Raw genomic sequence first — 25,054 nt, 5'->3', positions numbered from 1 at the left:
GCTGGAATCTGGCTTCCTTTAACTTGAGCCCATTATTCCGTGTCCTGCACTCTGGGAGGATCGAGAAGAGATCCTGGCCCTCCTCTGTGTGACTACCTTTTAAGTATTTGAAGAGTGCTCTCATGTCTCCCCTCCATCTTCTCTTCTCCAAGCTAAACATGCCCAGTTCTTTCAGTCTCTCTTCATAGGGCTTTGTTTCCAGACCCCTGATCATCCTGGTTGCCCTCCTCTGAACACGCTCCAGCTTGTCTGCGTCCTTCTTGAATTGTGGAGCCCAGAACTGGATGCAATACTCTAGATGAGGCCTAACCAAGGCGGAATAGAGAGGAAATGCAGGTTGCTTACCTGTAACTGTAGTTCTTCGAGTGGTCATCTATGCATCACACATATGGGCTTTGCGCCTGCGCAGAGACCAGACCGGAACCTTCTATAGCTGAGTGGAACGTTTTTGGCGGGAACCCCTCCCCCACGCTACCGCGCATGTCCATGGGGTTCCCGCCCTTACCTCAGTTTACAGGAGTCCGACATTGTGCCCCCATAAACATGAGTATAAAATAAAATAAAGAAACATTCCACATAAAACTGAGTCATACGTAAGATTCACACCACCAAGAGGGGATGGTGGGTGGGTTGTGTGAATGCATAGATGACCACTCGAAGAACTACAGTTACAGGTAAGCAACCTGCATTTCTTCTTCGTGGTCTCTATGCATCACACATATGGGCGAGTAGCAAGCTGACATATCTTTGGAGGTGGGTTGGTGCATCATCTGAAGATCTCCGAGAGCACTGTCCTTCCAAACGAGCAGTCCTGCCTCGCACGGGTGTCCAAACTGTAGTGCCTAACAAACGTGGATGAAGTGGACCACGTTGCAGCTCTACAGACTTCTGTCAAGGGAACACCTCTGCTGAAGGCAACAGATGTTGCGATGGCCCTGGTAGAATGAGCTGTCACAGGTTTCACAAGCTCTAGTTTAGAGATAGAGTAGGCAAGTTCAACTGTCTCTACAATCCAGCATGACAGTCGCTGGCATGAAACAGGGAGTCCCTTATAAGGCTCACCATAACAAATAAACAATTGCTTTGTTTTCCTAAAACTCTCTGTCCTAGCCTTGTAAAAGGCAAGAGCTCTCCTTACATCAAGTGTATGTAAAGAAGACTCAACAGGTGTTGTTGGATTCGGAAAGAAAGCTGGTAGAGTGATATATTGGGACAGATGAAAGGTTGACACTACCTTAGGCAAGAAGGCAGAGTTTGTGCGTAACACAACCTTATCTTTGTGAAAGATAGTGTAAGGAGCATCTATCCTGAGAGCTCTAAGCTCACTTGCACGTCTAGCAGAAGTGATGGCTATTAAAAAGACCGTCTTAAATGTCAGAAGCCTAAGGTCAGATGAGGCCATGGGCTCAAAGGGCTTCTTTGTCAAAGCCTGTAACACTACTGACAGGCTTCATGGTGGAACGATACACTTTACTGTTGGTATCGCATTTTTAAGTCCTTTTAGAAATTTCCTTGATGTTGGATGTGTAAAAGGTGTAAAACCATCCATGCCTCGATGAAAAGACGTAATAGCCGCTAAGTGAACTCTGATGGAAGTGAGTTTGAGTCCCTGCTGATAAAGTGCCAATAGGTATTTGAGAATCAATGACAAAGGGCAAGATTCAGGTGCTTGATCGTTTTCCAAGGCAAAAGTTTGAAATCTCTGCCACTTTGCCGCATAAGATTTTCTTGTTGAAGGCTTTAGTGATGCCAACAATATATGGTCTACAGTTAAATCTTTGATACGAGGGGAGGAGTGGATGATATCCTCCATGCCGTCATCTTGAGGGTCGACAGGTTTGCGTGTCGAACCCTGCCCTGGTGTCGAGACAACAGTGTCGGTATCGACGGGAGTCTGATGTAATTCCCGTCCGACAGTCGAAGGGCGTGGGAGAACCACGTCTGTCGAGGCCACCACGGTGTGACAAGGATGCAGTCCGACCTGTCCGACTGGATCTTGGCCAGTACCTTCATCAACAGTGGAAACGGTGGAAAGATGTAAAGGAGATTTCCTTTCCAGGTCCTGTTGAAAGCATCTCCTAGCGAGTGCTTTCCTCTTCCTGCTCTGCTGCAGAACCTGGAACAGGCTGCGTTTTCTTCGGTAGCGAAGACGTCGACAGCAGGGAGGCCCCAATACCGAAAGAGATCGTCCCTTACTTCGGTATCGAGCTCCCATTCGTGGTCGATGTGGAAAGACCTGCTGAGGGCGTCCGTGATGATGTTTTCCTTGCCCGCTACATGGATCGCCGTCAGGTGAGTATTTCTCTTTATGCACCAGTTCCAAATCCTGAGTGCCGATCGATTCAGAGGATGAGACCTTGTCCCACCTTGTCTGTTGATGTACGCCACTACCGTGGTGTTGTCCGTCGCGATTAGGACGTTTCGGCCCTTGATCATTTGTGAAAAAGTTTTTATTGCATTCTCCACCACTAGCAGTTCTAGGTGGTTGATATGATGTTCCCTCTGGGAAGGAGGCCAACGACCCTGAGCTGTGAAGGAGTCGCAGTGTGCTCCCCATCCGATCAACGATGCATCCGTCATGATCGTTACCGAAGGAGTTTCTTGCTGGAACGGAACCCCTTCTAGGAGCGTCGACTTCGAAAACCACCATTTCAGGGATGCCCTTACTTGCGTCGGGATCGACAGATAAGTTCGCCGGGCATCGTGTCGAAGATCGAAAGTTCTTAAAAACCAGGCCTGCAATATTCTCATTCTGAGTCTTGCAAACCTGATGACTGCAGTTGTAGCTGCCATCAAGCCTAATAGCCTCTGAATTGTCCATGCCGAGACCTTTCGGCGGCTATCGATAGCGATGGCTAACTCTTGAAGGATGCTTGCTCTGGTTGAGGGCAGGTATGCTCTCCCGTCCCGAGACGATAGGGTTACCCCTATGAAGTCCAGCTTCTGATGTGGGGTCAAGATGGATTTCTCCTCGTTGACCCACAGACCCAACGAGTCCAACAGGTTGAGGGTGGTTGAAATATCCTTCTGAAGCGTGTCGCTGTTGTCTGCTACCAGAAGCCAATCGTCCAAATATGGGTATATGTATATTCCTTCTTGTCTTAGCTGGGCGCACACTACCGCCATCAGCTTTGTGAAGACCCTCGGTGCCATGGCGAAGCCGAAGGGAAGAACGGTGAGCTGGTATTGAGATGTCCCGATCGAAAAACGAAGGTAAGCTTGATGCGACTTCCTGATGGAGATGTGGAAATACGCATCCTTCAGATCCACCACAGCGAACCAGACTCTTTTGCGTAGGAGCTGTAGAATAGAAGTAACCGTTACTTTCACCCCCGAAGAAGGAGGAAGGACATCGAGCTCGATGGCATACCCCGAGTTGATGATAGTGAGCACCCAGGAGTCCGATGTTATTGACTCCCATTGATGGTAATGTGGTGCTAGGCGGTTCGCAAAGGGAAGTGGATCTGGGATAAAGAAGTCAAACCCGCTGCTTCTTAGAGAAGTCGGGCTGACGTTTGTCCTGCTGGTATCTGCCCTGGTAAGGTCGCTTCCTTTGGAGCTGTTGTTGTTGCTGCCTCTGCTGACCTTGATAGAATGGCCGCTGCTGTCATTGTTGGGAAGGTGGTCTTGACCATTGCCTTGGTTTGTATTGCATAGGAGGCGCAGCGAACCCCATCTTCTTGGCCGTTGTACGAGCCTTGTATATAGAGTCCAAGGTCTCGTCCGTCTTACCATTAAATAAGCCCTCGCCATCGAAAGGCATGTTCTCAATCCTGGCTTTGGTGTCATGAGCCAGATTGGCGGAGCATAGCCAAGCATGTCTCCTCAAAGACACGGCCCCAATCATCGACTTGGAATGGCAGTCAACTTGGTGTCGCGCTGTTGACAATTGTTGCCTGGCTATGGCTGAAGCTTCACTTTGGAAAACTCGTGCCAGCTCTTTTTTGTCCTCTGGGAGATGTTCACATAGTGATCCTATTTTCTCCCAGAGGAAGAGCTGGTATCGTGCCATGGTAGCCTCGTAGGCTGATGCCCTGATGCCCAAAGAGGCAGAGGAGTAAATCCTCCTGCCCGTATGGTCCAACTTTCTGCCCTCTCTGTCCACGGGTGCAGAATGTGCCTTCTGTGAGTGGCCTTGAGCCGACTCCACTACGATCGAATTAGGTTTGGGATGTTGGACCAGAAACTGTACATCTTCCTCTTGGACGCGATAGAGGGTCTCTAGCCTTTTCGATGTGGCTTGAGTCATAGTCGGTGTTTTCCAAGATAATTGAGCCGTTTGCTTTAAAGCATGTGGAATAGGGATGGCAAGTCGTTGGTTGGTTGTGGACTGGAAAACGTCGTAGATTGGATCGACGACCGATTCATCCGTTTGCTGGATCCCCAGTCCTAATGCCTGAGCCATTCTAAGCATATGGTCAGAAAATCTGACCATATCGTCGGAAGGGGAAGAAGGGTCCTTGTCATGAACCTCATCTTCTGGTGAAGGCATCGATGGAGTAGCCGACAACCCCGACTCAGAATCCGATGGGTAATTATCCTCAGGCGAGGATACTGTAACCACCTGGCGGTCTACATGCTCCGTCGGTACCGTGGTAACCGCGGCAGCCGATGCCGATGGGTGCGTACGGTGTCGAGGCGTCGACACCGTGGACATTTGGTGGGTGGGCGGTGGAGGCAGCGGTAGATGACACACCCTCGATGTAGGCGGAGGGTGCGCATAATATTCTTCTTGAGGATACTGGTGGTCACCCTGGAAGTATCGTTGTGGGCGATATCGATCCCATTCATAGTCGCCACATACTGATTGGGGATAAGAGTATTGAGAAGCTCTTTCCCATTGACGCCTTGGAGTGTGCCTTGGCGAAGGCGGTAGAGGGATTAGTCCATGAACTTCTTGCGGCCTGGCAGGCTCTCGGAAAGAGGCCGCTGAAGCCGAATCCCGCAACTCGCCCTCCGATAGACTGGGAGGGTGTGTCGGTACTGTAGCCGTCGGTACCGACTGGGATCTCAATACCGAGGGAGGCCTCGGTATCGAAGCGGTCGGTATGGCAGAAGGAGTAGAGTGACTCCTAGCCGGTTCCGCTGTGCGGGATGACCCTAACGAGGGTTCTTCCGCGTCTCTTCTTCTTCTTCTTCTTCTTCTTTTTCTCCATTTCAGAAGAAGATTTGGGAGTCCGGGCCTTTTTAGAGATTTTCCTGGCCGCGGAACTCGCCAGTGACCGTCCAGGCGTTAGGGGTATCTGAGCCCTATTAGCCGCTCTGGAATGTTCAGGCACCTCAGTGCAATGGTCATCAACGGACTTACTGGTTGCCGTTTTGTCCATCGTTGTGGCCCGTCAGTTGGAGGGAGCTTAGCTCCACATTTCACACATTTGCGAAAAGGGGCCTTAACTGCCATACGGCTAGGCACCGCGACTGAAGTCACTGAGGAAAATCTAACTACTATAATATATATATATATATATATATATATATATATATATATATAGGATAGAATAGAAGAAAAGACGTTAAGAAGCGAGAAATGAGCGAAAAGAGGAAAGATTTAAAGTAAAAGAAGGATTTTAAAGAGAAAAACGCTAAGAGGTTTTGGTTCTATGGTCTAAGCACAATGGCGGACGACGAAGAACTGAGGTAAGGGCGGGAACCCCATGGACATGCGCGGTAGCGTGGGGGAGGGGTTCCCGCCAAAAACGTTCCACTCAGCTATCGAAGGTTCCGGTCTGGTCTCTGCGCAGGCGCAAAGCCCATATGTGTGATGCATAGAGACCATGAAGAAGAACCAGTACCTCACAAGATTTGGAAGCTATACTTCAATAAACCGCCCAGAGTGCTTCCGCTGTGGGGCGGTATATAAATGTAATAAAATAAATAAATAAATAAATAAATAATGCAGCCCAAAATAGCATTTGCCTTTCTTGCAGCCATATCGCACTGTTGGTTTATGTTCAGCTTGTGATCTGCAACAATTCCAAGATTCTTCTCATCTGTACTATTGCTGAGCCAAGTATCCCCCATCTTGTAACTGTGCATTTGGTTTCTATTTCCTAGATGTAAAACTTGGCATTTATCCCTATTAAATTTTATTCTTTTGTTTTCACCCCAGCACTCCAGCATATCAAGATCACTTTGAAGTTTGTTTCTGTCTTCCAGGGTATTAGCTATCCCACCCAATTTTGTGTCATCTGCAAATTTGATAAGCGTTCCCTGCACCTCCTCGTTCAAATCATTAATAAAAATGTTGAAGAGCACTGGGCCCAGGACTGAGCCCTGCGGTCCCCCACTCGTTGCTTCTCCCCACTTTGAGAAGGTTACATTGATAAGTACTCTTTGAGACTGATTCTGTAGCCAACTGTGAATCCACCTAATAGTTGTTCCATCTAGTCCACTTTTAGCTAGTTTGATAATCAGAATATCATGGGGCACTTTGTCAAAAGCTTTGCTGAAGTCAAGATATATGATGTCCACAGCATTCCCACAGTCCACAAGGGAGGTTACCTGATCAAAAAATGAGATCAAGTTAGTCTGACAGGATTTGTTAATGACAAATCCATGTTGGCTTCTAGTAATCACTGCACTGATTTCAAGGTGTTTACAGATTGACTTCTTTATAATCTGCTCCAGAATTTCCCCAGGGATGGATGTCAGACTGACTGGTCTGTAGTTCCCAGGTTCCTCCTTTTTGTCCTTTTTCATGATAGGGACAACGTTAGCCCTCCTCCAATTGTCCGGCACCTCACCCGTCTTCCATGATTTTGTAAAGATAATAGACAAAGGTTCTGAGAGTTCTTCCGCTAGCTCCTTCATTACTCTTGGATGCAGTTCATCGGGCCCTGGAGATTTGAACTCATTCAAGGAAATTTGGTGTTCTTTGATCATTTGTTTATCAATCTCAAACTGTAATCCTGCCCCCTCAACTTCTGCTTCACTTTTTCCAGGGGGGTCATAGACCCGCTTTTGGGAGAAGACGGAGCCAAAGTAGGAATTGAGCACTTCAGCCTTTTCTTTGTTGTCTGTTATCAATTGGCCATCCCCATTAAGCAGCTGAACCACCATTTCTTTCCTCTGTCTTTTACTATTCACGTATCTGAAGAAAGCCTTTTTTATTGCTTTTAGCATCCCTCGCTAATCTCAGCTCATTCACAGCTTTAGCCTTCCTGATGCCATTTCGGCATTTCTGTGCCACGTGTCTGTACTCTTCTTTTGTAGCCTGGCCTTCCTTCCACTTCCTATATGTATCCCTTTTTTTGTTTTCAGGCCATCTCTAAGCTTTTTGTGGAGCCACATTGGTTTCCTCTGTTGTCTTCTATCTTTTCTCCTTGTTGGAATTGTTTGTAACTGTGCCTTTAAAATTTCCTTTTTTAAATACTCCCACCCATCCTGCACTCCTTTTCTCATTAGGCTCCCTTGCCAGGGGACCTTACTTATTATAGTTCTGAGTTTATTAAAATCAGCTTTCCTAAAATCCAGAGTACGTGTATGGCTACACTCAACTTTTGCCTCCTTCATAATCAAGATTTCAAGTATGACGTGGTCACTTTCCCCCAGAGTTCCCATAACTGCCACTTTATCCACTAAGTCATCCCTATTGGTCAATAACAAGTCAAGGATTGCCGATCCTCTAGTTCCTTCCTCCACTTTCTGAAGGAGAAAGTTATCACCCACACATGTCAGGAATTTCTTGGAAGGGCCGCTTTTGGCAGGAATGGTCTCCCAACAGATATCAGGGTAATTGAAGTCCCCCATCACTACTACATCACACTTCCTTGAAACACTGGCAATTTGTTTCTCAAAAGTTTCATCCTCGTCTTCTTGATTGGGTGGTCGGTAGTAGACTCCGATTATCATATTCTTTTTATTCCTAGCCCCATTTATTTTAATCCAGACGCTCTCGACGGGGCTCCCAGTCTGATCCTCCTGTATTTCTGTGCAGGGATAGGTATTTTTAACATATAGTGCAACTCCGCCTCCCTTTCTATTTCTTCTGTTCTTTTTGAACAAGTTATATCCTTCAATTGCTATATTCCAGTCATGGTAGTCATCCCACCTAGGCTAGAGCGCTAGGCTGAAAACAGCAGAATGAAATTTAATAGGGATAAATGCCAAGTTCTACACCTAGGAAAAAAGAAACCAAATGCGCAGTTACAAGATGGGCAACACTTGGCTCAGAAATACTATAAACAGGAAGGATCTTGGAACTGTTGTAGATCACAAGCTGAATATGAGCCAACAGTGCGATATGGCTGCATGAAAGGCAAATGCTATTTTGGGCTGCATTAATAGAAGTAGAGCTTCCAAATCACGTGAGGTACTGGTTCCGCCCTGGTTAGGCCTCATCTAGATTATTGCGTCCAGTTCTGGGCTCCACAATTCAAGAAGGATGCAGACAAGCTGGAGCATGTTCAGAGGAGGGCAATGAGAATGATTAGGGGTCAGTATGCAACTGAAAGAACTGGGCATGTTTAGCCTGGAGAAGAGAAGGCTGAGGGGAGACATGATAGCACTCTTCAAATACTTGAAAGGTTGTCACAGAGGAGGGCCAGGATCTCTTCTGGATCCTCCCAGAGTGCAGGACATGGAATAATGGGCTCAAGTTAGGGTGGAATGTTAGGAATGTTTTAAGGTGGATTCCTGCACTGAGCAGGGGGTTGGACTCCATGGCGTTGTGGGCCCCTTCTGACTCTACTATTCTAGGATTCTATGAGGAGAAACTGCCCAACAGTGAGAGCTGTTCAGCAATAGAACAGACTGCTTGGGGAGGTGGTGCATTCTCCTTTGCTTGAGGTAGTTAAGCAGAGGCTGGGTGGCCAACTGCCATGGATGCTGTAGCTACATCCTCCAGTGCAGAGCCTGCATTGAGCAGGGGACTGAACTAAATGATCTCTGAGGTTCCTTCCAAGTCTTAAGATTCTATGGCAATGATTCTAGCGATTGAACCTGAGGCATTTTGTATACAAAGCATGCGCTCTACCACTGAATGAAAGCCCCTTCTTTATGGCCTTTCTTGATGCTGTGGTGGTGCTCTCTTTTTAAGAGGAAACGCGTATGATGCAAAGGGAATGATAATGGAAAGGGGCATATAAGGTTAAAAGAGGTGGTTACATTGCAGGTTGAGGTTACAAGGTGGGTCTCAAGTATGAAAAGAAGTTGACAACTACTTCCCTCAAGAACAACCCCAAACCATTTCTCATCCAGACCTCCCAGAATGCAGCAAAGATCCCAAGTGAGTCACAATAACCGCAGCCAAGGGAGGTACAAAGCATTGCTTCTATATAAGGAAAAGACTGACACGCCATGCCTACCTCAGAAAGCCTCAGCTTCCTCATCACTGTGCTCCCCACAACAACAACGCAGTGGTGAGACAAGCAGCATAACAAAACAGACACTGGCTCAAGTCATCGGTTGCACTCATTCTATTCACAGGAGCACTTCACAGGCTAATACATGAGAACATAACAAGAGCCCTGAGGTTGGATGAGGCCACTGCCCCTCAATCCAGCATTCGGTCCTCACACTGGCCAACCGGCTGGCCCAACGCGACACCCACGAGCAGGACAGGAGCATAGCAGCAGTGTCCTACTCATGTTCCGCAGCAACTGGTCTTCAGAAGCAGATGGCCTCTGACAGTGGAGACAATATACAGCCATCAGGAGCGGTAATCACTGGTTCCTTCTCCTCCTCCATGAATTGGTCCAAGCCCCCTTAAAAGCTATACAAGATGACAGCCATCACTACATCTTACGGCAGCTTTCCCCAATCCAGTACCTTCCAGACATTTTGAGAACACGACTCTCTCTATAAAACACTAAGGGAACACGCAGCACGGAACTTTGCATGCTGGAGGTTCCAAGCTATGAGAAGAACTTTGTGTTGCTAAGCAACAAAATATATAAACACAGCTGGGAGTGGCTGGGAAGGAGTGGGGGGGAGCAGCGCCATGGAAACATCCTTACTGAAGCGGTTTGCGCAGAAGCCTTAGGCAAGTGGGTAGGCGAGTGGGAGGTCAGCAGCTGGGAGGGAGCAACTGGAATGGGGGAGCCCAGAGAGAAGGAGGGGCAGGCAGCTCACTGGTGCATGTGGAAGCCTCAAGCAAGTCCCACAGGTTGCAGGAAAGTGGGGGGAGGGTGCAGCTGGGAGGGGGGAATCCAATGGACTTCTGGTTTGCCTCATGCCCAACTATTCTCAGATCCATCTCTGTCGCTGGAGGCTCAAGTGGCCACAGCAGCTCGGAGTTCCTTTGACCAGCTTCACCTGGTTTGCCAGCTATGGCCTCTCCTAGACAGGGACAGCTTGGCTACAGGCACTGGTAACCTCAAGGCTGGATTACTGCAATGCACTCTATGTGGGGCTGCCCTTAAAGCTGTTCCGGAAGCTGGAGCTAGCGCAGAATGCAGCAGCTCAACTGCTGTTGGGATCTGCCCCTTTCCAGCATGTAACTCCTCTGCTGATGGAACTGCACTGGCTGCCTATTCGCTACCGGGCCAGGTTTAAGGTTCTTGTTCTTGCGCACAAGGCCCTAAACAACTTGGGACAAAGACACCTGAGAGCACCTTCTCCCCTATCAACCTGCCCGGTCACTGAGGTCATGTGAGGGGATGCTCCTGGTGGTTCCACATGGACCTATGGCCCAACTGGAGTCCACCAGGGAAAGAGCCTTCAGGGTAGTGGCCCCCATCCTATGGAATTCCCTGCCTCTGGAGGTCAAGCAGGCGTCAACTTTGTATTCTTCCAGTGCCTCCTGAAAACATCATTGCCTCCCTTTAATGACTAGCCAGTTTTATTTTATTTGCACTTTGTTTCTTTTTAAAATGTATTTTTAATGTACTTTTATTCTTTTATTCTATTTCTCTACCGCTCCAAAACTCCTGAATGGGGAGTGGTGTATAAATATTTTAAATTAAACAAATAAACAAACAATATACTGTGCAATAAAGAACTAGTGTGGAGATGCTCTGCGTGAGTCAAGCTAGTTGTTGTTGTTATTATTATTATTAGTAGTAGTAGTAGTAGTAGTAGTATTTCTATACTGCCCCAGAGAGGAGGCCATGCTGATAGAAGTTGAAGTCCGAAACATCTGAAGGACACCGGTGGGAGAGGGCTGCCTTTGGAGCAATGAATTCCATAAGAACACAAGACGAGTCTTGTTGAATCTGACCAAGGGTCCGTCTAGTCCAGATTCTGTTGCCGGCAGTTTGATCATGTCCTGTGTGAAATAATACTTCCTATTGTTTGTCCTGGATCTTCCACCATTCAGTTCACTGGGTGAGCCCACTGGGTTCCAGTATTAAGAAACAGGGGAAGCGCCTCCCCATTGACTTTCTCCACACCATGCATAATTGTATATCCCTCTATAATGCCCCCCCTTACTCGTCTCTGTTCTAAGCTAAAAAGTCCCAAATGCTGTAACGTTCCCCCACAGGGGAATGATGGCTCCTGCCCCTTGGTCATTTTGGGTAACAACTTTTCCAGCTCAACAATATCTTTTTTGAGGTGCAGTGACCATATCTGATGCAAGATGCCCTAAGACAGGGGTGACAAAAAGAAATGAGGAATGAAATGAAAGGGAAAGGATCCACCAACGCTCCTAAAGTTAAGTGCACTATGCCTGGGAAGCTCAGTGTGTTGTATAAATACCAAAAGCCTCAATATAATTTATCTAAACTGGAGAAGTTAGAACTCATATAATAAATATTTAATAGACATTTGGCAAACATTTAATTAACATTTATTAAACATTTAACAAACATTTAAAAAACAATGTGCGTGAATCACAAGGTTACAAATGTGTGCTTGGATGCAAATATCTCACAGCTGTGGGATCATAACCCTCCAGTCTCTAAGCCACAGAAATGTACATCGCCACGTAATTGGCAACCATAACATACATGCACAAATAGAAGTTTAGAGAGTTACTGGTGATAAACAAGTACAAAAACATGTCACAGACATGAAAGGTTATAAGCAAGAGAAAACGTATAAATATTGTATTAAATGATGATTCCAGACAGTATACACCGTTTCCACCTTCGTCAGTAATGAATGTTTTCAATTTACAAAAGTTAGGAATTCACCATAACATAAAAATATAAGCTTGGTATAATGGCTGCGAGTTCTAACCCCTGTGGTAGACTGTTTGCTGAAATAAAGACAAATACATGGATGTTGATAAACATTAAACTCAACTATAATTCCTATGGGATTTACCCTTTATAAAAGTGATAAGAAAACCCTAAGGAAGCAATGAAAATTGTAACCTGGACTCTATGTCCAAGAGTATATGGAGTAATTTCAAATTTGCAGGAGTAAAAATAATAAATTCAGAATCACTGTTCCCATTATATATCAGGGTCTGACAAACCATACAATTCAGTAGGATGTAAATACATGTAATTAACAGCTTCTGCAGATAGCATAAGTCTAAAGTGATGAGAAGGCAAGAAAATGGAGTTGATGTAAAATCTAGAACGTCCATTTCCCGTCACGCAGACACCCATTCAGACACGCATGTACACACACGTGCCCCAGTAAGAACTCCATTCACCCCCATGCAAGCAGCACGTAGGCACACATCAAGCCCCTTAGCCTTGTCAGTCCCAGAGGACACTGATTAAGTTAATCCTGCCGAATCCACTCCACCGGCTAGCTGCCCAAACATCGCCATATAAGGGAAGGGTTACGAGCAGGTGTGCGGTGCAAAGCACATCTGGGAACAGGTATTTCGCATGTGGTGATGGCGGTGGCCAGATGTTTTCTCTGCTGCAGTTCCTTTCTTGGCCACCGCTTGAGCGCAGCTGCGCATGCCTGAGTGATGTAACAGATGAGGTGGACCAATCAGATGTGGGCAAATAACATGTAACATCTGGACTATATATGCTGTGGTTTGAATGTAGCGCACCGTAATCCTGCCTTTGCTGCGTGAGTGCCAAGTCTTCACCCTATTCTCGAGAATAAACATTTGGAGCTCAATGCCTTGCCTGTGATCTTTCGCGAGTGTCTCAATATTGGATTTGAACACACGGATTGGCATAATTTTATGCAACAGAGTGGGTAACAAACTCATTAAAAAGTGCCTCATGGGAGATAATTACCCACTTAGGAGATAAGTAACAACTGTAACTAGTAGGCGGATCCTCGTGAGAAGGAATGACTTATAAGGAGAACAAATAGGCAATCAAATCAGGTAAATGATGTGTAATACGAGAAGAATTAGGGCTCTAAGAAAGGAATACATCCAAGAGAGCCAGGTTAAAGGAACACTGAGAGGCCAAGTTTTTCATTGAGTCCCACAGGAGTAAGAAACTTTAATTCATGTGTCCAAAACACCTCTCTTTTTAACAATACTTTGTTGATGTCAGAGCATAAGAGCCGCATCCGCAACAAAATCATGGAGGCTCCTTTAACAGTTAGTTTTCTACAGTTTTCGCACTCAGCAGACTCTTTTGACTTTTTTGCTCTGGAGCACATTACAAACAAGCCTTGACCTCTCAGTGTACCTTTAACCTGGCTCTATTTTCTTGCCTTCTCTTCATCAGTTTAGACTTATGCTATCTCCAGAAGTTGTTAATTACAGGTATTTGCATCCTACTGAATTGTATGGTTTGTCAGACCCTGATATAAAATGGGAGCAGTGATTCCAAAGCGTTCCAAAGAAAGTAGCTGTGTTCCTCGGTAACGGCACAATGAGCCTATTACTGCGGCCCCCAGAGGCAACTACTGGCAGCAGCTTGGGACAAAAGCCTCATCGTGCAAGGAGGGCTTTATTAAAAAGTCAACAGCTAAAGGCCAGAGCAGCAAAAGACAAAAACAGCACAAGCCATGGAGAAAAATAGGAACTACCACAGAGGCTGATTCCACATTTACAAACTATAGCCCTCTATATGCTGAATTGAGCGCAAGGCTGTCATTACCTGTGTTATTTTAGGGACTATATTAAGCAAATATACAAACTTTTGTGAAACAGACACAACAACAGTAGGGGGAAAACAATTCATTTCTAAACAATTCATTTCTAAACAATTCATTTCTAAACAATTAATTTCTAAACAATTCATTTCTAACCCTCACCACTAGGGAATGGTGCCTCAGGTATAAAAACTTTTAACCTCCCTACCTAAAAGCCCGGTTCCTGCTGCGTAAGCATGGAATTGTCACTCCCACTATGAATGCGACCTCCTTTTCTAAGCCTAATTGTCATCGAGGGGGCAGTTTATGGGGGGCCAGCCCCATGGGTTGCCACCCACTGAAAACCCATTTGCACAAATGGGACCCCTTTTTCCCTATCCTAACAGCTGCACAAGGGAGGAAAGGGGAGAGGAGAAAGAAAAGGGGCTGGCAACTAGAACATTAAATTCTATTGAACTTAATGGGAATTATTTCTGAGAAAACATATCAACCTCTAACAACTGAATCTATAACATTTACCAAACAAACTGATTTAAAGGCCGCAGTTCTATGTAGAAGAATGATCGGGGCCCAAATCAGCATCGTAAGTAGTGTATCACAATTATTACCGTACAAACTGTGACTGTTTGCTGCATCTGACGAAGTGGACAATGTCCATGAAAGCTTATGTCAGAATAAATGCGTTAATCTTTAAGGTGCCACAAGACCCTTTGCTGCTTTCTGCGGCAACAAACTCACCCCACTGTGACTCCTCTGAAAACTGTGGCTGTTTAGATACTGTCAGCCAAACAGCACACACACACTGACCCAGTCTTATTTATTTATTTCATTTCATTTATATAATGCCCCATAGCCAAAGTTCTCTGGGCGGTTTACAAAGATTAAAAGACTGAACATTAAAAATCAATATACAAAATTTTAAACCATAAAATATAAAAACACCTAACATTTAAAACAATTTTTAAACTCTCAGCCAGGCCAAAGACAGTTTTGGAGTCAGTTAAAACTCAACATATACTACTGTTAAATTCCTAGGATCAAAGAAAAGACTTGACCTGGTGCTGAAAAGATAACAATGTCGGTTCCAGGCGGGCCTCATTGGGGAGATTGTTCCATAACTGGAGGGCCATCACAGAGAAGGACCTCTCCCTTGTTGCCGTCCTCCGAGCTTCGGAGTAGGGCCCCGAAGGAGAATCTTGCACTTCACAATGGCAATTTGTGGGTTTCCACTGGGGCATCCCTTTCCTCCCTTGCCCCACACCTCCCTACCACCAAAGAAGCCATTTCCCACCGATCAGGGGGAAAGGATTTCTCACGGGGCTTGACTTTTAAACATTAAGCCATGGTAGAAATCCTTTTCCCTGATCTGTGGAATAAAGCTTCCTTGGAGGTAGGGAGGTGTGGATCGGGGTCAGGAAAGGGGTGCCCCAGTGGAAACACCCCTTTGGGTGTTCTCCCACCCAGCATGAAAAGGATCCAGATTTTTTTATTATTTTCCTTCTAAGCCCATTTACGCAAAAGGGCTTATAACAAAAAAAGCAGGAAATTGTGGGGGGAATACTCCCCCTCTGCCAAAGACTGGCGGCCCCCCACAGTCGTTGGCAGGGAGGTCATTTTCACACACACCTTTCTCACTTTTTAAATTTTCCTTGTTAGCCCAAATGGGCTTATAAGGAAAATTTAAAAATCATAGAATAGCAATGGAATCAGTTCCCTAGGGAGGTTGTGGGCTCTCCCACACTAGAGGCATTCAAGAGGCAGCTGGACAACCATCTGTCAGGGATGCTTTAGGGTGGATTCCTGCATTGAGCAGGGGGTTGGACTCATGGCCTTGTAGGTCCCTTCCAACTCTGCTATTCTATGACTCTATAATTTTTAAATTTTCCTTATAAGCTCATTTGTGCAAATGGGCTAACAAGGAAAATTTAGAAAGTGAGAAAGGGTGTGTGTGAAAATTACCCCTCTGCCAATGATACACACACACACCCAGCCACCAGTCCTTGGCAGGGAGGTCATTCCCTCCCCCCAATTTCCTGCTTTTTTGTTGGTGGTGTGCTTATAAGCCCATTTACGCAAATGGGCTTACAAGAATAATTTTAAAAAGCGGGAAATGGGGACGATGACAAATTCCTTACCAAGGTCTTTGGTGGGGCACAGTCCTTGGCAAGGGTGTCATTCCCCCCCCCCCCGATTTCCCACTTCTTTTATTGCTTTTGAATACCATTTCCCCATATGCACAAGTATGAAGCCCCATTTACACACATGGGGAAAATTACAGGGATGTGTCAACAAGGCCCCCAGACCCACTTGTTTTTATACTGTTGTTTTTATGTTTCTGATGATTTTTAAATTTTGTATACTTTTTAATGTTTACTGTTTTTAACTTTTGTAAACCACCCAGGGAGCTTCAGTTATGGGGCAGGATATAAATGCAATAAATAAATAAATAAAAACAGGACAGGGAATATAAAAGGGGGGGACCCAACGCGATTGCAACTGTAATCTGAACCAGGAAGGCGAGTAAGGGCAGTGGCCTGGACATGCTGGCAAATGGCAATGGCGCCCTTCTGGACAAGAGCGGCAGGGGGGTTTGCCGCTCTTGCCTTGAGACTATAGGAACGGGAATTAGTCGATGGTGCCCACCACATGACACAATTTTTATTTATTTATTTATGACATTTTTATAGTGCCCAATAGCCGAAGCTCTCTGGGCGGTTCACAAAAAATAAAACCATAATAAAACAACCAACAGGTTAAAAACACAAATACGAAATAGTATAAAAAGCACAACCAGGATAACACTACACAGCAAAATTGATGTAAGATTAAAATACAGAGTTAGAACAGTAAAATTTAAATTTAAGTTAAAATTAAGTGTAAAAATATTGAGAGAATAAAAAGGTCTTCAGCTGGCGATGAAAAGAGTATAGTGTAGGCACCAGACGGACCTCTCTGGGGAGCTCATTCCACAGCCGGGGTGCCACAGCGGGGAAAGCCCTCCTCCTAGTAGCCACCTGCCTCACTTCCTTTGGCAGGGGCTCACGGAGAAGGTGGTTCAAATAGTCAACTTTGCTTAGGGTTGGGTTATTTGTATTGGGTATTTTGGCCAAACAACCAACTGTGGTATGAAAAAGTTCCAACAGATGACACAATAACCAATCATTTACTATTTCTGCAGCTGTTGACTATTTAATCCACAGTTGACCATCTTGTTGTCCAAAACCAGTCTATATGAACTCGATGGCCTTATAGTCCCCTTCCAACTCTACTATTCTATTATTCTATGATCTCAGGGGAAAATACTCAACTGCCCATTAACTATCAACTCTTGCTTCTAGATAGTCTTCAAATGAGTGATCCTGCAGCATAACGTCCTTGTTTAAGTTATACAGACAGTGCCAAATGGAAATCCTCTTCTCGATACAGGAAATGTAATATCTATGGAGCAAAAGGCTTGTGGGCCGCATGTCTGGTGACGTTGTATAATGTTCCTAGGTATTATAAAAGCTTTATGTACTTGCAAGCCAGTATTTTAATTGTTATAGCAACCAAATAGCAACCAAGCTTGTTCAGAAAATAAATGAATTGCAAAATCAACCCACTCTGGTGGTAGCCTCTCTCTCCTTGGAGGTTTTGAGTCCATGACTAAGGAAGCAGGTCTCAAGCTTTAGCTAGGAGGCAAACCTGTCTGGGAATTGGGTTGGAATAAATGACCTACGCCATTTACCTGAAGCATCCTTAACCCATAACGGTTCATTCTTTCCTTGAATACCTCCCTAACTAGCAAGGCAATCTGAGTGATGGGACCTTAAATGTGAAAAGCACTCATTCAGAGTCTCCACGTCATCCATTCTAAAGGCGTGAGAGAGCTTTTGAGCACTCCGTGACATTCACAATGCTCAGTGCCAACTGGGAACTGAGCCCCAATTCAGAAAAGCAGCAGCAGGCTCACCAGTTCAGCCTCGAGCACATGCCAAGACCTGCCTTTCTACCCGCTGACTCACCTATTAGGTAGCAAAGGCAATCCCTGAGCGGAAGAGACAAACTGCCAAGCCTCAGGTTGAAAAGCGTAATTGCGGAGGCAGAATTTGGGCTCCACTGGAGAATTACTCTGCCTGCTTTGCCCAGCCACAAGCCTGCAACTCCTCCCTCTCCTCTGTGTGGTTAGACAGCATCTCCCCCACCCCCCAGCAGCGACACAGCCACCTCCTGCCCACGAGCTTCCTGTCCTCCCTCCCCAGGCAGGAAGGGAACCTGCAGCCCAACATTTATGCAGCACACACCAGCCGTTATTTATCACACCTTTTGAATCACACTCCATTTCAAAAGAGCTCAGCGTGGTGCTTGTGCTAGGTAGCCTCTTTAATTCCCACAACTACTTGTAGATTAGGTTTATGGTATTATTTATGAAAAGGATGTAAATACCATTTAAGCCAATAGCAGACAGAATGTAGACTGGAATCTACAGGTAGATATCTGGGTGACTTGCAGTAGATCAGAAAGACTTTCTAACTAGGGTGACTTGCAGTAGATCGGCAAGAACAAATCCTGCCAGACTAAGCTGATCTCATTCTTTGATAGGGTAACCTCCCTTGTGGACTGTGGGGAAGCTGTGGACATAATATATCTTGACTTCAGCAAAGCTTTTGACAAAAAAAAACCATGACATTCTGATCAACAAAGTAGCAAAAAATGGACTAGAAGGAACAATTATTAGGTGGATCCACAGTTGGCTACAGAACCAGAATCAAAAAGTGCTTATCAACGGTACCTTCTCAAACTGGGGGGAGGGAACGAGTGGGGTACCGCAGGGCTCAGTCCTGGGCCCAGGGCTCTTCAACATTTTTATTAATGTCTTGCATGAGGAGGTGCAGCCAATGCTTATCAAATTTGCAGATGACACAAAATTGGGTGAATAGCTAATATCCCAGAGGACAGAAACAAAGTTCAAAGTGATCCTGATAGGCTGGAGTGCTGGACTGAAAACAGCAGAATGACATTTAATAGGGATAAATGCCAAGTTCTACACCTAGGAAAGAGAAACCAAATGTACAGTTACAAGATGGAGGATACTTGGCTCAGCAATACTACAAGCAAGAATGATCTTGGAATTGTTGTAGATCACAAGCTGAATATGAGCCAACAGTGTAATGTGGCTGCAAAAAAAGTGAATACTATTTTGGGCTGCATTAATAGGAATACAGCTTCCAAATCATGTGAGGTTCTGGTTCCCCTCTATTTAGCACTGGTTAGGCCTCATCCTGAGTATTGCATCCAGTTCTGGGCCCCACACTTCAAGAAGGATGCAGATAATTTGTTTTTAACTGTGCATATTTATTGTTTTATACTGTATGCTTTTATCTGTACGCCGCTCTGAGATCTTAATGTTATAGGGCGGGATATAAATGTTTTAAATAAATAAATAAATAAAATAAGCTGCAGTGTGTTCAGAGGAGAGCCACGCTGATGATCAGGGGTCTGGAAACAAAGCCCTATGAGGAGAGACTGAAAGAACTGGGCATGTTTAGCCTGGAGAAAAGAAGATTGAGGGGAGACTTGATAGCACTCTTCAAATACTTGAAAGCTTGTCACACAGAGGACGGTTCTCTCACACTAGAGGCCTTCAAGAGGCAGTTGGACAACCATCTGTCAGGTTTGCTTTAAGTTGGATTCCTGCATTGCGCAGGGAATTGGACTCGATGGTCCAATAGTAGAGTTGGACCCTTCCAACTCTACTATTCTAGGATTCTAGGATCTCTTCTCAATCATTCCAAAGTACAGGACACGGAATAATGGGCTCAAGTTACAGGAAGCCTGATTCCGGCAGGACATCAGAAAAAACTTCCTGACAGTTAGAGCAGTATGACAATGGAACCAATGACCTAGGGAGGTTGTGGGCTCTCTCACATGAGAGGTCTTCAAGAGGTAGCTGGAGAACCACCTGTCAGGTATGCTTTAAGGTGGTTTCCTGCATTGAGCAGGGGGGTTGGATTTGAGGGCCTTATAGGCCCCGTCCAACTCTACTATTCTATCATTCTAAGAGTTTAACAGCAGCAAGCAAAACTGACTGTTTAAAAATAACTCTGTCATGGCTGACATTGTGTTAATCACTTATCTCTTAGCCGTACGGGTTTTAATTCAACTTCATTTAAATCAACATAGGTTATCTCCCATCTCCATAAAGTGCTGTTACCATAGTCAAAGAATATAAATAGAAATTACATAAATAGTATTCATTATATCTTTGACTTAAGCTTTTTTTAATTGTTTTTTAAAAATATTCAAAATCCTTTTTTTACACTTTTTAAAAAAATCATTGATTTTTTTATCACCCTTGTCTCTTAGCCTCATTGTTTCTCATCTGCAAAATCTGAGGATTAACTGCTTACCTTTGACTAGACCTTTGTGCAGCACTCCTGGCCACCCTGAGAGTTCTGTGTAAGAACACCTGCTCGTTACTGATTCGGATGTAGATCTGCAGGTGCATATACAGCGTATTGCAGCTCATGAGGTACAACAGGTAATTGACTCCATCACCACCGTTTTGTCCCTGGCTCCTTTTGCACCTATTTGCAGGGTGTCAAAAGATTGAGCGTTCACTGTTTGAAGCTACACCTCTTTGGCTCTTGATCGCATTGCCTGCAAGTGGAGACCTTTCTACTAGATGGTGCCAACCTTATTCTAGAACCTGACCATCTGCAAGAAAATCAATTTGCGTGGCAAAGCAGGGGACAGGCCACACATGGTGCTTTGCATGTGCAAGAACCCATGCTCTGCATGCAGCAGGTCCCCGGGGATCTCCAGTTGAAAGTGACAGAGTAGATAGAGGAGTGGGCTACATGGACAAAGAGTCTAACCTGGTATCAGGAAGCTTCCCAAAGTACATTTCTGGTGCCAAGACTACTACCTGCAAAGCACAGAAACTGACGGGAGTGCACCACACTGGCTCTCTCAATAACCAGTAAAGCCTTTTAATGGCACCTGAACTGCCATCATACGGGTTTCCTTTGCTTATAGTTCAACTGCAAAAAGGACACAGCATATGTCAAATGTGCCATTACCCAATAAGGTGCAGCACAGACCAACACTTGTTGCTGAAGATACCCAACGACTGGAGCTCAGGAATGTTTCCATTTGAAGGACCACCACAATATATCCATGGATCATGTAGAAGACACTGCAATAGCTCTTGCCACAGCCACATTCCAGGCCAAGATACTGTATTCCTCCTACAGCGTCTCCAGAACTTTCTGCCATGGATTATCAGTGGCTCAGTTCAGACAACACGTTTCTCAATGGTGGTTTTAGAACTCCACTGTGGAGTTTTTACACCACTGTTGAGAAATGTGTTGTCTGGTGGGAAAACTCCACACCACGGAGTTTTTTTGGAAAACACTCCATGCTAAATATCCATGCTGTGCAGAGGAGCGTTCTTGCACAACCATTGTGTTGCATGTTGTGTGGAGTGTTTCATGGAGTTTTCAGGTGTGTTTAGTTGACTTTTCCCACTGGCTACAGAGTTCCCAGGGAAGGGCGGCAAAAGAAGCGAGTGCCACTCTAGGAGAGCTGCCGGGATTGGGTTGTCGTTTTTTTGCAGCGATGGCTCATGGGATACCATTGGGAGGACTGGGGGAGGAGAGAGGGCAGAGGTATCGTCAATCAAACATCGCAATGGATTTTACTCAACTCCAGGAGAGCCCACAGCCACACAATGGTGGAGTTTGAACATGTTATGTGGGGAGTACCTCCTAAAAACTCAACCTTTGAGTGAAGTTTTCACACTGCGTAGAGGAATGTGTTGTCTGAACTGGGCCACTGTCTGTCTTTCACCTCAGTGGCGGTGCTTTATGTTTCAAAGTTATTTTACAAATAGCTAACATACTGTAATTCAGAAATGCAGAAAAATCTCATTTTTCTACTCTTAGTTTTGTTTATTTATCACTTATTTACAATATTTATATACTGCTCCCCATTCAAAACTTCAGAGCGGTGTACAAGATAAAATTCAATAAAAACAGAATAAAACACCTTAAAATATATTTTCAAAAGCAAAATTAAAGGTGAACCGTGAACTGTGGCTGGTCATTAAGGAAAGGCTTCTTTGAACAATGACGTTTTCAGGAGGCGCCAAAAGGAATACAAAGTTAGCGCCTGCCTGACCTCCAGAGGCAGGGAATTCCACAGGAGGGGGGCCACCACGCTGAAGGCTCTTCCCCCGGGTGGACTACAATCGTTTTTCTGGTGCCATCCATCTCTAGGTCACAGCTCTGCAGCAGAGCACAAAGTATGAGACAAGACAGTGAAATGCCAAAAACCGCTATACATGCTAAGGAAAGCAAGGAAAAGATCAGGTGTAAGGCAACCCTGTGGAAGCTAGAAGGACCTTAGGTGCAACAGGAGCTGCCAGCCTCTTGTGGGAAACACATGGCTAATGACAATTAGCATGAAGGACCCAGCAGCTTCCCACACACCAAACCTAAAGCACCTCCTGCCTGGGAGGAAAACAACAACCAACACACTGAACATCCTGCAGCAGAAGTAGACAAAATGACACTATTTGAAACCGAAGCCAACCGGCATCTCTCTCAGACAGGCCAGAATGATCGCACAGTAGTCCTGCAACTTTCATGTTCTTTCAAAAAGTATTTGGGCTTTTAATTGCCAGAATGAACTCCCACAATGTTTCCACAAAACCAAGCCAATGACATGATACCCCAGACAATATCAATTTCCCATTTCTTTATCCCATTTCTGCTCTCTTGCTCTATGTTGCCTGAGAGTCACAATACAACCATCACAACAATAGCGAATAAAACATACAACTGCACCAACGTCAAAAGCTCACCTCCTTCTCTGCCAGCAACACCAAGCCACCAGCCACAAACTTCTCAGCTTCCAAAAGTTAGCCCAAAGCAACAGCCTTACCAGAGCTTCCTGAACCTCAACAGGGAGAAGCAACGACACGACCCCCCAAGCAATTTATCCCAAAGCCTCAGAGCCACAGCAGGAAAGGGCCCTGCTCCTCCACGCTGCTGCCACCGTCTTAACCCCTTTGGGCAGGACTGAGCAGAGCTCTACCTGTCAACCTTCACCAGCCATAGCGGGGACAGTTGACATCAGGAGAGGCGTTCCCAAATGCTATACAGAGCCAAAGCGACGGAGGGTTTTTAAAGGTCAAAACTAACCCCTGTTTTTGTTTGTATTTTATGCGTTTTATGGTTTTAAATTTCGTATATTTCTTTTTAATGTTCACTGTTTTTTAACTTTTGTAAACCACCTAGAGAGCTTCAGCTATGGGGCAGTATATAAATGATGATAATAATAACAATAATAATAATAATAGGGCCTGGAAGCAAGTTGGTAGCCAGTGGAGCCCCCACTGCACTGGCTGGAGATGCTGAGGGGCCATGGCTCAGCCGGAGAGCCCCCACTTTGCATGCAGAGGGTCCCAGGCTTCGACCCCGGCAGCCTCTCCAGGAGCTGCTGAAAGAACTCCTGCCTGGAACTCTGGAGAGCTGCTGCCTGCCAGTGTCAGCCATACTGTCCTAAGCATGGCCAAAGGCCTGGCAAAGCAGCGGGCCGTGTTCCTGCCTCTCTCTCCCTTGCATAGAAGGGCCGGTTACAGCCTTCAGCAGCAGGTTCATCCGCCCAGGAGACATCAAAGGGAAGTGTTGATTTGGATGGCGGTGGTCAGATCCCTACTCTCCCGGAGGGAGCGCAGGAATAATCGGAAAGAGGAGCCCCCGGCACAACTTGCTAGGGCAGTAAGCCGTGCCTAGCTTGGGCCAGCCCCGCACACCTGTTCCGTCGAAGAGAGGGGCTAGGAAGGGGCCCTAACCCTCTCCTGAAGAATCAGCATCGCTTCCATTTTGCTCGGATTCAGCTTTAGCACACAAGAACACCAGCATCAGCACCCAGCCTGCGCGCCGCCGGATGCATCCCTAGCAAACCGCGTATTCGTTGAGGCGCCGCTCCTGGCCGACGCCGAAAGCGGCCCGGCACTCTAGCCCCCACCCACCCGCAGCATCCCCGTGTCCCGGCAGGAAAGCCGCCCTGGACGCGGGACGAGGCCAGGCCGACGGGATGCTGCCAACGCGGGGCTTGGGGGGGGCAGCGGCTCGGGGGGGGCTTCCGGTGCGCGGGAGAGGAGGAGGAGGAGGAGGCGCCCCCCACCCCCGCCTCCCCCCAGGCAGGCGCTGGACTGCGGCTGCCAGCACTCGGCCCGGCCTTTGGCCCTGCCGCCGCCGGGGGCTTCCCGGAGCTGCAGCCCGGAGCACACCGGGCCGCCTCCCTCCTGCCCACCCTCCGGAGCGGGGCCCTCCTTCCGCCGGCACCTGCCACGGCCGGGGCGGGGCAGAGGGGAGGGCAGCGAGGCCAGGAGGCGGAGGAGAGGCGGCCAGGCCTCGCCCGCCCCGTAGCAGGATCCGCATTCGCGCCCGCGCCCTCCCGGCGGGGTGGGGGTGGGGGTGGGGGGGGCGTCCAACAGCCGCCGCACCCAAGGCGGAGGCCTGAGGCGCGCCGGAAGAGCCGCCCGCCCAGCCCGGCGGCCCCTCCGCGCCCTCTGCCGCCCGCCTGCCTGCCTGCGGGACGCGCTGACTCACCGCGCTTGCCCGGGGCGAAGGAGACCACCACGAAGTAGTCCGCGAGCCGGGCCATGGCTGCGGGGCGGCTTGTGCTGCTGCTGCTGCTGCTGCTGCTGCTTCGGGCGCTCCGTCCCGGCTCAGCCCCGCCGGGGCCCCGCCGCTGCCCCGCCGTGCCTCGCCGCCGCCACTTCGGCCGCCCCGTCTCCCGCTGCTGCCGCCTCCGCCGCCGCCTCAGCCGCCGCCATCTTGCCTGGGCGGCAGGACGCGGTCCAGCCGGGGCGGGGGCGCAAGCGCGGCGCGGCAGGCAGGCGGCCAATGGGAGTGGGCCCCGCTGCCGGAGGCCACCCCGATTGGCCCTGGGTACTCTGCGCGCCCGCCTCTTCCGCCTATCGCAGCCGGGCCGCCGGGAGGAGCCCCCGCTCGCCCGCCGGGTCCTGCCGCCGACCGCGCACTCCGCCCGCGTCCCGCCAGCGCCTCTGTTTTTGTGGGCGGGGCTCCGAGGCGGCTGGCGGCAGCTGAAGGCGGGGCCGGTTTGCAGGAGCGGGCGGGGGGCAGGTGGTCCCTCC

General features: G+C 47.2%; 1 protein-coding gene across 5 annotated transcripts in view; it reads right to left on the bottom strand.

The window, feature by feature from the left end:
* SBF1 (SET binding factor 1) overlaps positions 1-24,668 on the bottom strand; it is a 105,852-nt gene extending 81,184 nt beyond the window's left edge. For all 5 annotated transcript variants that reach the window (XM_063134439.1, XM_063134441.1, XM_063134442.1 and 2 more), the window contains exon 1: positions 24,507-24,668. In XM_063134439.1, coding sequence (XP_062990509.1) covers positions 24,507-24,561 — 55 coding nt within the window. In that variant the 5' untranslated portion in view covers positions 24,562-24,668. The remainder of the gene's footprint in view (positions 1-24,506) is intronic.
* Between the last annotated feature and the right edge of the window lie 386 nt (positions 24,669-25,054).

Source organism: Elgaria multicarinata, chromosome 9 (genome assembly GCF_023053635.1).
Source record: "Elgaria multicarinata webbii isolate HBS135686 ecotype San Diego chromosome 9, rElgMul1.1.pri, whole genome shotgun sequence".
NCBI lineage: Eukaryota > Metazoa > Chordata > Lepidosauria > Squamata > Anguidae > Elgaria > Elgaria multicarinata.
Note: the sequence above shows the minus strand (reverse complement) of the source record. Positions and strands in the feature narration are given on the sequence as shown.